The 11,581-nt window shown below is 41.0% G+C and overlaps 1 protein-coding gene across 1 annotated transcript in view; it reads left to right on the top strand.

Moving 5' to 3' along the window:
- Positions 1-6,100: 6,100 nt before the first annotated feature.
- Positions 6,101-11,581, top strand: part of LOC115592686 (glycerol-3-phosphate acyltransferase 3-like) — a 47,042-nt gene continuing 41,561 nt past the window's right edge. The window contains 2 exon segments of the mRNA XM_030435732.1: positions 6,101-6,224; positions 8,011-8,090. Of these exon segments, the coding sequence (XP_030291592.1) occupies positions 8,063-8,090 (28 nt within the window). The 5' untranslated portion in view covers positions 6,101-6,224; positions 8,011-8,062.

Genomic DNA, 11,581 nt, shown 5'->3' with positions numbered 1-11,581 from the left:
AGTCTCCATGTTCTCCTCCTTTCTGGTCTGGGCTCTCAGCTACATGAGAGTTGTTAGAGAGGAGCTGGTGGTCACTTGTTGGTTCTGCTTCACTGTGGTCACTTTCCTCATAAGCTGGAGTCAACATGACGGTATCCGTCTCCACCTTCAGTACAAGCTGCTCTCCCTCCCGACTGGTGCAGAGTTCCTCCTGTTCCTCTTTAATCTCTGGAGGCTCTGGGTCCTCTTGGTCCAGACTGGAGTTCCTCTCCTGGTTACAGAGCTGCTGGTCAGCCAGAACCTCCTCCTCCTTACAGACATGTTGCTGTGGGAGCTCTGGAGGGACACACAACAAAAGACAGACAATATTTAATCAACCAATCAACCTTTATTTATCCTCCAGAGATCATTGAGAGGCAACCCTCATTTACAAGGGCACCGAAGCCCACAGAACAAAGGCCGAATAACAACAAGTAGAAATACTCAGAAAGTTTCAATAGCTTCCATCTCATGTGACCCACTGACTCCAAATCAGTGCCGAAATGTCTTCCTAACAGGTTGAATGAGACACACCTCTTTCTGTTGAGTTTTAGTGCTCCTCACATGTTTCGGAACGTTTTGTGTGTAAAATCATCATTTTCTGAGCGGAGTTTCGCCGCGGTCTTCTATAGAACGGAGCCCAGCCGTGCAGCGGACACTCAGAACCTCCGGAGTCCCGGAGTGGAATGAACCAAAACGAGGGAAACACTCGTATGTTCGCTCCATGTAGTGAAACGTGGCTGCGATGCATATGTCCCCCTCTGTGGCCACTCCAGGGCTCTGAACATTAGTGTTATTAAAATAAGAAACTTTTACTCACCTATCCTGTGTAACTTTACTTGGGGTTTCCAGCAGATATCCAGCATGACGCGCTGCCGATCGATCTCTTCCTCGTACTGGACGATAGTTGTTTTAAAAACTCTGAATATTTCTTCAGCAGCAGCAGTTAGTCGCTCGTTGACAAACTCTCTCAAACTCTCAACTGAACTCATTGTTCTTTAATTACTCATTCAATAATGAGCTGCGCTGTGACTCAGTACCGTCTTCACTTCATTCATTACACACAGTCAGCTAATGCTGCTAGCTGCTACTGTTTACTTCCGCTGGGTGTCACGCTCTAAAGCACCGACAGGGGAAGTGTGGAGGCTTTCAGTTCCGCTTCAGACTGAAAACATTTAATTCAGAACGTGTTTAAAACAAATCTGACTACAGTTTTAAACTTGAAGAAAATTCGGTCGACAAATGTTCTCCAGTTGCTAAGCAGACTCAAAAATACCTTTAATTATTTTCTTTCACATTATTTGAATTAATGTAATTAACTATATTTACCACCATCTTTATCCTCTTTTCACACAGTGTGTTTACACTATGTTTGTGTGCTCCTTGTATTAAGGTGTAGATCTACTGTGCTTAATTCCACAAAGAAATGCTGGGACTCTTTTCTAAACTGCTACTTTGAACTAACAGCTAACTTTTTGGTTACATACATGGAAGCTACTGTAAAAACTACAAGTATTTAACATATAACTGTTTATATAAAAGCAGGACACGAGGAGCGATAATAAGTGGGACACATGAGAGCGATTAACTTGACTTTTTAATCATCATGTTAACAAATATGGACAAATCAGCATGAAGAAAGACACATAAACATATTTTGACATCTTATCAAGGGGAAATTGTCCACATTCAGCATCAGCTCATCATTTCTCCTGTGTATATTGATCCTCTGAGGATTCTACAAGTAGCTCATTTAAAGTTAAAGTTCTGCAATTATGCATGAAACACTAGAACTGAACCACCTCCAACATATTTAGCAAATACAAGGCTACTCGCCTGTACGTGTCATCTAATGTCTCGTCACACTGATCAGACAAACTTTCCACAGGCAACGTTATGGTTTCTCACCTGTGTGAGTTCTCATGTGAGTTGTTAAGGCACTAGTTTGCTTAAAAGTCCTCCCACATAATTTGCAAGAATACGGCCTCTCATCTGTGTGAGTTCTAAAGTGAACTATTAAGTTTTTACGATGTCCGAAAGCTTTCCCACATAATTTGCAAGTAAACAGTTTCTCACCTGTGTGAGTTCTCATGTGAGCTGTTAGGTTACTGTTTAGTGTGAAAGTCTTCCCACATGTTTGGCAAGAATACGGTTTCTCACCTGTGTGGATTCTCATGTGTGAATTCAATTGTGAATTAAACTTAAAAGTCTTTCCACATGTGTCACATTTGATAGTCTTTTCACCTGGGTGAGTGTTATGTTGAATGTCTGATGAGTTTTTATTTTTTCGATGGGGTCTTTTCTTTTTCTTCGGCTCTCCATCTCCAGCTGATCCTGAGTCTCCATGTTTTCCTCCTTTCTGGTCTGGGCTCTCAGCTACATGAGAGTTGTTAGAGAGGAGCTGGTGGTCACTTGTTGGTTCTGCTTCACTGTGGTCACTTTCCTCATAAGCTGGAGTCAACATGACGGTATCCGTCTCCACCTTCAGTACAAGCTGCTCTCCCTCCCGACTGGTGCAGAGTTCCTCCTGTTCCTCTTTAATCTCTGGAGGCTCTGGGTCCTCTTGGTCCAGACTGGAGTTCCTCTCCTGGTTACAGAGCTGCTGGTCAGCCAGAACCTCCTCCTCCTTACAGACATGTTGCTGTGGGAGCTCTGGAGGGACACACAACAAAAGACAGACAATATTTAATCAACCAATCAACCTTTATTTATCCTCCAGAGATCATTGAGAGGCAACCCTCATTTAGGTCCGTTTATCATCTGATCATTCAATTATTCCATTTAATCTAGCACACGAAAAACGAATCAATATTTCATTTTTCTGTAAGCACCAAACATTGAAAACTGGTGTGTTTTTTCTATTTTCAACCCAAAACAAAAAATATAATAAACAAGGAAACCAAAACGAAATAATGAATCTAATTTACATTTTCCGTTATTGTTTCCGACGGTACATTTCTGCTGTGTGGCCACGCCTTGCGCATGCTCAGTGTATAGTCTGGTACCTCTGTTCGCCAATTACGTTTTCAATAAAGCATTGTTGGAAAAAAATCTCTGGTCGGTCAATATACTGCGGTCAGCCAGCCGTGGTTCACGTTTGCTTGGTCAAATCAACCGCATCTTTTTTCCAGTGCGCAAATCTATTAACATTTACGGTAATCTCACTGAACCCGCTCTGACTGGGTCAGCCTGCAGTCTCACATCAGAACCATGAAACATACGAGACTTTTACAGTCATTATTCCGGTAATAACCTGAAGGGATCATGAAGGACTCTTTCGGATTTCAAAGTAAAGGACGACGTGAGAAAAGAAAAAAACTTGGTACTTGGTACTTCCTGCTTGTATGCATTATATGAAGTACTTTTACTCTGTACTTTTCGAGTAATCTTGTGTCCAAATCCTTAACAGAGGACAAAATTAAGTATTTTTGCTCAAATTTGATATAGAAATGTACTTGTATCAGAGTGTCATCAGACTGTGGTGTTGCTCCCTGTTTGTTAGTAAAAGATCTGAGTATTTCCTCCAACACTGTGCAGATCTGAAACTTGGATTCATGAGTTGTTTTTTTTTCAGTCATAACAACACCCCAACCATATACAGCCACGGATACAACTTGAGAAGTGAGCTGACCGTCAGCCAGCAGACATTGACTGTGGTTGACTAGGAGCAGAAGAGAACAGTTGAGATAGATGTGCCAATACATTTCTATATCAAATCTGGGCAAAAATACTTAATCTTGTCATCTGTTAAGGATTTTGACACATGATTACTCAAAAAGTACACAGTGCAGGCATTGCGGAAAAAACTTCAATTTTCATGAATTGTTGTGGCAACCAACAACAGCATGTTGTACCTGAGCTCATTTTAAAATCAATTTAGCACGTATGACCTAACGCTAGTTGTTTAGGGCTAGCTTAGCGGCAGCGGCCATCATGCAGTTGCAAGGCAACCGGAAGCAGAAAACCGCCGGCGGAAGTAGTTATCTGTCATGGCAGCCCCCATTTTTTTTCCACCAATGCTTTATTGAAAACGTAATTAGCGAACAGAGGTACCAGACTATACACTGAGCATGCGCACAGCGTGGCCACACAGCAGAAATGTACCGTCGGAAACAATAACGGAAAATGTAAATTAGATTCTTTATTTCGTTTTGGTTTCCTTGTTTATTATATCTTTTGTTTTGGATTGAATATAAAAACACACACACCAGTTTTCAATGTTTGGTGCTTACAGAAAAACAGAAAAACGAAATATTGATTCGTTTTTCGTTTGCTAGATTAAATGGAATAATTGAATAATCAGATGATACACGGACCCATTTACAAGGGCACCGAGGCCCACAGAACAAAGGCCGAATAGCAAAAAGTAGAAATATTCAAAGTTTCAATAGCTTCCAGGTCATGTTACCCACTGACTCCAAACCGATACTCATTGTTGAAAATGAGTGCTATTAAAATAAGAAACTTTTACTCACCTATCCTGCGTAACTCTTCTTGGCGTTTCCAGCAGATATCCAGCATGACGCGCTGCCGATCGATCTCTTCCTCGTACTGGACGATAGTTGTTTTAAAAACTCTGAATATTTCTTCAGCAGCAGCAGTTAGTCGCTCGTTGACAAACTCTCTCAAACTCTCAACTGAACTCATTGTTCTTTAATTACTCGTTCAATAATGAGCTGCGCTGTGACTCAGTACCGTCTTCACTTCATTCATTACACACAGCCAGCTAATGCTGCTAGCTGCTACTCATTACTTCCGCTGGGTGTCACGCTCTAAAGCTCCGGCAGGGGAAGTGCGGAGGCTTTTAGTTCCGCTTCAGACTGAAGACATTTCAGAACGTGTTTAAACATATCTTATGGAGGGTTTTAAGATCCATAATTGAATAAAACATGGTGATGGTGATACTTTTTTCCCACCAATGCTTTATTGAAAGCGTAATTAGCAGCCAGAGGTACTAGACTATACACTGCATGCACAAAGCGTGGCGGCGTGGCCACACAGCAGAAATGTACTGTCGGAAACAATAACAGAAAAAAAATGTAAATTAGATTCATTATTTCATTTTGGTTTCCTTGTTTATTATATTTTCCGTTTTGGGCTGAAAATAGGAAAACGTTTTTAATGTTTAGTGCATACAGAAAAACAGAAAAGCGAAATATTGAGTTGTTTTTTTAATTTTTCGTTTAATAAGTGTCTCTCAGACAGACATGAGGCTGCACGTTGATGTCTAACTGGCTTCAGTAACAGTAAAGAGGTGAACACACAGAGGATTGCTTCATACACATATATACCTACACGTATACATACACACATATATACAATGTTTTGTCAGGCCTTATTAACACAATATGTAGATTAATTAATGTAAAATTAACAAACAAAGTATTTATAGAAAGCTAACTAGTTAGCTTTGTATCCTGTGTAGCTGTGAGTGATATGCAATTGCCATTTCTTTTGTGTCAACAAATTATTGTCAACATGAGTTTATTCACATTATAATAATACTGAGGTTTGGAAGACATGCAATTCCATTTCCATTTCGGCCGTTTGTACCTACAATCTCATTCTTTTGGTCATGACCCATCACTCATGACCATAGGTGAGGGTAGGGACGAAGATTGACAGGTAGATCGAGAGTTTATCGAGACATACATATATATACATATATATATATATATACATACATACATACATACATATATATATATATATATATACATATATGTATGTATATATATATATACGTAGACATATATTCATAAACGCCTCACTGAGCGGGTTGGCATTAACTTATAGCACTTTGTAGAAGGAGCTTTATGAAGTTTACTCCATTGACTTGTATCAGGTAACGGGGCTATATATATCTACATATATGTGTATATATGTCTATGTATATCAATGTATTTATGTGTATACATATATATAAATATATGTGTTTGTGTGTGTGTGTGTGTGTGTTTATGTATATATGTCTATGTGTCGCTCAGCAGTGAGTCGAGTTTCCCTTAACTTTCCCCTCAACTGTCGAACCGGAAGCTCGTGCATCGTGTGCGCAGTGCATGCGCAGTGACAGCCTGCGTGTTTCCAGCGCAGCCCTCCGTCAGCAGCCGAATAACGGAGAGCAGGGAGTGTTGAGACAGCGGCGAGCTGACGGAGAGTGACGGAGGAGCACAGCAAACACCGCGGGACGCCTCACCGAGACTCAGGTATTTACTGTCAGCGTTACTGAGCTTTACTGAGCGTCACTGAGCGATACTGAGCGTTACTGAGCGTTACTGAGCGATACTGAGCGATAATGAACGTTACGGACTGTTACTGTGTCGGACTGACGGTTCAGCCGCTGCTTTTCCGTTAGCTAGTGCTGGAATGTAACTGAGTCCATGTAGGTAACGTTACTTGAGTAGAAGTTGAAGGAAGTATTTATTTACTCGAGTCATTTCTTTTTACGCTTCTCTGCATTTCTGCTCAGATTAAGAAACAAAAACTCCAAACAGTCGATTAATGTGAACATGATCAATAACAGCTTCATCTCAACCAACTACTGCACTAAGTGCTTTTACTTAGAATACTTTTCCTGATTACACATACTTACTTTTACTTGTAATAAAGTATTTGTAGAGTGTGGTATTTAGTATTCATAGTAACTCAATACTTCCTTCACTAAATACGGAAATACTTTTAAATACTGGGGGAAGTATTATCATCAAAATGTAATTAAAGTATGAAAAGTAAAAATGCTCTTATTATCATAGATATTTTTTACTCTACTTTAAGTTACTTTTCCTTGTAACAGAGTATGTACAGTGTGGTAATAGTACTTTAAGTAAAGGACCTGAATACTTTTTTCAAGGAGTTTCCTGAAATGTAAGTAATGCAGTAAAAGTAGAAATACACCAGTATAAAAATACTCCATTACCAGTAAAATCATTGTATTCAAAGTCAAAGTGAAAGTACTTTACTGATCAGATGTTTAATCTCATTTAATATTTAATTATTGGATTATTATTGTTGTCGTTGCATTAATATCATGATTGATGTTAATCAATGAAACAACTGGCCGATGAAATAATAAAAACAATCAATAAATTCTGGCAGGACTGCAACTGATTATTCTCTTGATTAATCAATGTATTGATCTTCACTTTGATATCAGAAGAAAAAATCAGAATCTGGAACAAACGTCATTTTTGTCTTTATGATGAATCGATTATAAAAACATTGTTTCCTCAGTTCTGCTCCTGATTTTACTTCTTTGTTTTTTGAGGGTTTTTAATATTTTAGATACAAAAGTTTGACAAACTCTAAAAGTTGAAGGCGTTGTGAAAGTTTAAACGATGCAACACTTTGTGGAGGTGTGTCAGCAGGTGTGTGAGCTGACTGCAGTGTCAGAGTGTTCCAGCTACCTGCTTACAGCTTTATTCACACCTGTTTGTTTACACACTCGTGAACTTATGAGTCCACAGAATGTGTAAAGATTTACAGTTCCTCACTCAGTAAGTACTGAAACAAATCATCGCCACTTTTCTTAATTAATTGTTTCTATTTTGGTATAAAAATATCTTTAAACAGTGAAACTGTGTTATAACCGGAACATCTGAGTCAGACAGCTCATTTTATTTTGTAGTATTTCTTTAATTACTAAAAACTATGAAAGTTTTCAAAATAAATACATTTAATAATTTTCTGTAGACTGAGCTTCATCCCGCTGAGGCTGGTGTGATGTCATCAGTTCTGCAGGTTTGTGATCATAAATAAATAAAGTATTGAACACATGTTGACCTGATGACGGATCATCCTGAGAGGAACACGAACATCTGAACCGTGTTTCATCACAGAGTCAATGACGCTTCAGTCTGAACTGAGGGGCAGGACACACTGAGAGCTGTCTGTTAAACTGCCTGAAAATTAAAGGGACTCTGGTGCTGTCTGTCTGTCTGTGTGTCTGTCTGTCTGTCTGTCTGTCTGTCTGTCTGTCTGTCTGTGTGTCTCCAGATGATGATGTGACCTGACACCTGCACAGGTGTGGCTGCCTCAGCTGTCAGTGATGGAGGACCTGTGGTGTGTGGCTGCAGGTGTTTTCCAGGTGTGGGTGTTTGTGGTGGTGTTTCTCATCATGCTGCCCGCCATGTTTGGCCTCTCTCTGGGGGTCACGGGGGTCTACATCCAGATCCTCGTCAGAATCCTGGAGGTAACTGACACTGTGGGACTGTAGTTGTGTGTCCTCAGCAGAACTTCAGCTCTTACTTCAGATGTTTGTTCAGTTGTGAAATGTGCAGCAGGAGTCATGAGGTCAGAGGTCATCTGAGAATAACTGTGTTTGCAGTGGGCCACGTTACGGATCCAGAGAGGACGGCAGGAGCAGCCCAGCGTGCCGGTGCCTCTGCCCAACGGTGAGTCCAACACCCAGCCCGACCATGACTGGTAATTAACCATGATAAGCTGAGTCGTTAAAAACATCACCATGAAACAAAGAAAGAAATGCCTCAGAGTGAATAAATGTTGATGAAATAAACCATCCAAGAAATGATCAAAGCTACTTTATGTTGTTCGTAGGTAAATCTGTGACTGACACAGTTACTGTTCACCTGTGAAGACGTGTAGCCAGTGATGCCAGTGACATCACAGGAACTGATTAATGAATGTATCTGTAATCTGATGACATCTTTTCTTCCTGTAACTTAACTGGAATACAGTTTCCTTTTATTCTTTATCCTGATGACATGTGTTCAGTTAATCCCTTAACTTGACCCTTTAATTAAATAGGTGTCTGTGAGTTAAAACATCAGGATGTAGTCAGATACATGAATGTGTTATAATCAGTTCCTCACACTGTAATCAGACTACAATCCTACCATCAGAAGCTCTCTGGCTGCTGACAGTCAGCATATTTGTGTCTGTGCGTGTGGACGATGAGATAGCTTTTAAATTCAATTACACTCTTGTGTACTTATGTACTTTACACGAGTATTTCCATGTTATACTACTGTGTACGTCTGCTTCACTTTATCTTTGAGGTGAATCCCAAATTTAACCTGTGAGGAGCATCTTCACATTGTGGTGTTAATAAGGATCTGAAACCATCCTCCACCCTCCACCCTCCACCCGCCTGACGCTGAGGTTCAGCCCGGACTTTAACTCAGACGGACACTGTGAAAATCATTCAGGAGACTTCACGAGTCAGTCATGAGCAGCAGCAGTTCCTCCTTCGTGCTCTCAGGACATTGTGTTCTGCTGTATGAGGGATTTGTTTCAGCTGCACACAGAGATCATGTGACGCTGTGTGTGTGTGTGTGTGTGTGTGTGTGTGTGTGATGAGAGCAGCGTGAAACACACATGGCTCGTCTCAGGATGATGATGCAACAGAAGATTGCATAACTTTAGTCAAATAGACTGACATCAGTTTCACAGTGGTGTCTACAGTCTGAGGAAGCTCGTGCATCAGAAACTCTTCATCACATGATGGATCATATTCAGACGTTCTCAGTGATTTGAGAACCAGCTCATGTATCAAACCACAGAGCCTCCTTCACCGCAGAGATCAGAGTCATGGACACTGTTCAGGGGAAGCAGAGCTGTATGTTAAAGGGTTAACTGTTTGTGGGAGGTCAGCGTCCTCGTGATCCTCCTCTCAACATAACGTACACTGTTCCTCTGCTGCAGCTGCATTTAATCTCATTTCAAGCTTTAGAGGGAGTTCCCACGGTAGAAACAGCAGCTACACCTCGTTGTTCAGGAATACAACCATCCAGCAGCGTATTATTACTATTACCAGTCAGAACTTAACAACACAAAACACGTAGTCCAGATTGTATTTAGTCATATTGTGACGTTACTCTCTGAATTAATACCCTGAACATTCCTGCTGAGTGAAATCCTGTTTGGTAATGAACCTGATTCAGATTACAGGTCCAACTTTTTCTCTTCCTGTGTTTAAATACACAGAGTGATCTCAGATTTAGTTAATGAGTCACATGTTACACAACACAGTGAACCAGACTGATGTATGTGTACTGGTGAAACATTCATTCATCCACCGCTCCATTTAACACCTGTTAGTTTTACTATTTCTTTATTTGAGTGGATTACTGGTGTGAGATACAGAAATGTAATGTCAGAGTATACACTGGTGGATCAGTAACCACCAATGTTAGTCGAGAAATGTTTAATATGTTTGTGGACAACTTTAACCCACCAAAACAACAACACAGAAAAATGTATTTCTCTTTTTAAACTAAAAGACACTGAACCATTAATGGATACATTGAGAAATTATTAGTAGTTTCAGCCCTAAATTAACGTTAAATTCACAGTAAACCTGCATTAGTGGATTCTTCTCACCTGCTGTGAGCTGACGAGCGCTGACGTGTTCTGTGATTGTGTCCCAGGGATCATTGAGCGAGCGGGGGGCTCGATGCAGGAGGAGATGGGGCCTCTGCGGAGCTCTTGCTCCCTGTCCGGCAGGGAGTTTGCTCTGAGCGACGCCTTCTACTTCTGCAAGAAGGGTTTGGAGAGCATCGCGGACGACCAGGTGACGCAGCGCTTTTCCTCCGAGGAGCTGGCCTCCTGGAACCTCCTCACCAGAACCAACCAGAACTTCCGCTACATCAGCCTCCGCCTCACCGTCATCTGGGGCTTCGGGGTCTTTGTCCGATACTGCGTTCTCTTCCCTCTCAGGTCAGTCAGCTCCTCTGGGAGACGGAATGTGGCAGGTATGGACATGCTCACAGCACTTGTGTCTGACAGGTCTGTGTGGAAATAAATTCACAAATAACAGCAGCCATAGTTAGTTTTCTCTGCATGTATTCTGAGCTCAGCCTAACAGACAGAGTGAAGGGCTCAGAGGAGAACCAGAACCAGAGCTGCATCAGGGACTGCTGGAGTTCAGTTCAGCACTTTACATCTAAATGTTTCAAAGGTACAATCTGTAAGATACAGCCAGAATTTAATGTAATTACCAGAATGTGAAGAGACAACAGTCTACTGAGGTTAGCATGCTCATAAGTCAACAACAAAAACTCACTAAATATCAAAGGAAATATTTTGACTCCTATTTTCATTATAAACAGAAAAATCCAACCGTCCACTCAAGTTTCTGTCTCTGACTGAACTCAGACCAGTTTAATCTGCTTGTTAACTCATCGTCAGACTCACTACATTCAGACTGGACACAAACTGAATCAAAGTCTGTCAGCTAACAGGAACACTTAGCTCCATGGCTAACTGAGCTGCACGCTAACAGCAGCTAGTGGCTTCGGCCAATAGGTGGTCATATCTTACATGTTGCACCTGTTCAAAGTTGGCGCCACCATTGATTACAATGAAAGCTGCTGTCTGGATGCAAACACTCTCCACACTGAGCGTGCTCAGTAGAGACGTCATGCACGTCTTCTATAGGTAGAGCTAGCTCACTTCCTGTTGGCACCCACAAACATGAACAGGATAAACTAATTGAATCATATGACGGTTCTACACAGATCACATGTTATCGGACCAAAAAGGTCGAATTCTGATCAAGCAAAGAGTTCTTATCAGTTCAGTTTCACTCCTGATGTTAGTAGAACAA

The sequence above is a fragment of the Sparus aurata genome, chromosome 12 (genome assembly GCF_900880675.1).
Source record: "Sparus aurata chromosome 12, fSpaAur1.1, whole genome shotgun sequence".
Lineage (NCBI taxonomy): Eukaryota > Metazoa > Chordata > Actinopteri > Spariformes > Sparidae > Sparus > Sparus aurata.
The sequence above is the reverse complement of the archived record's forward strand: the minus strand, read 5'-3'. Positions and strand labels throughout refer to the sequence as shown.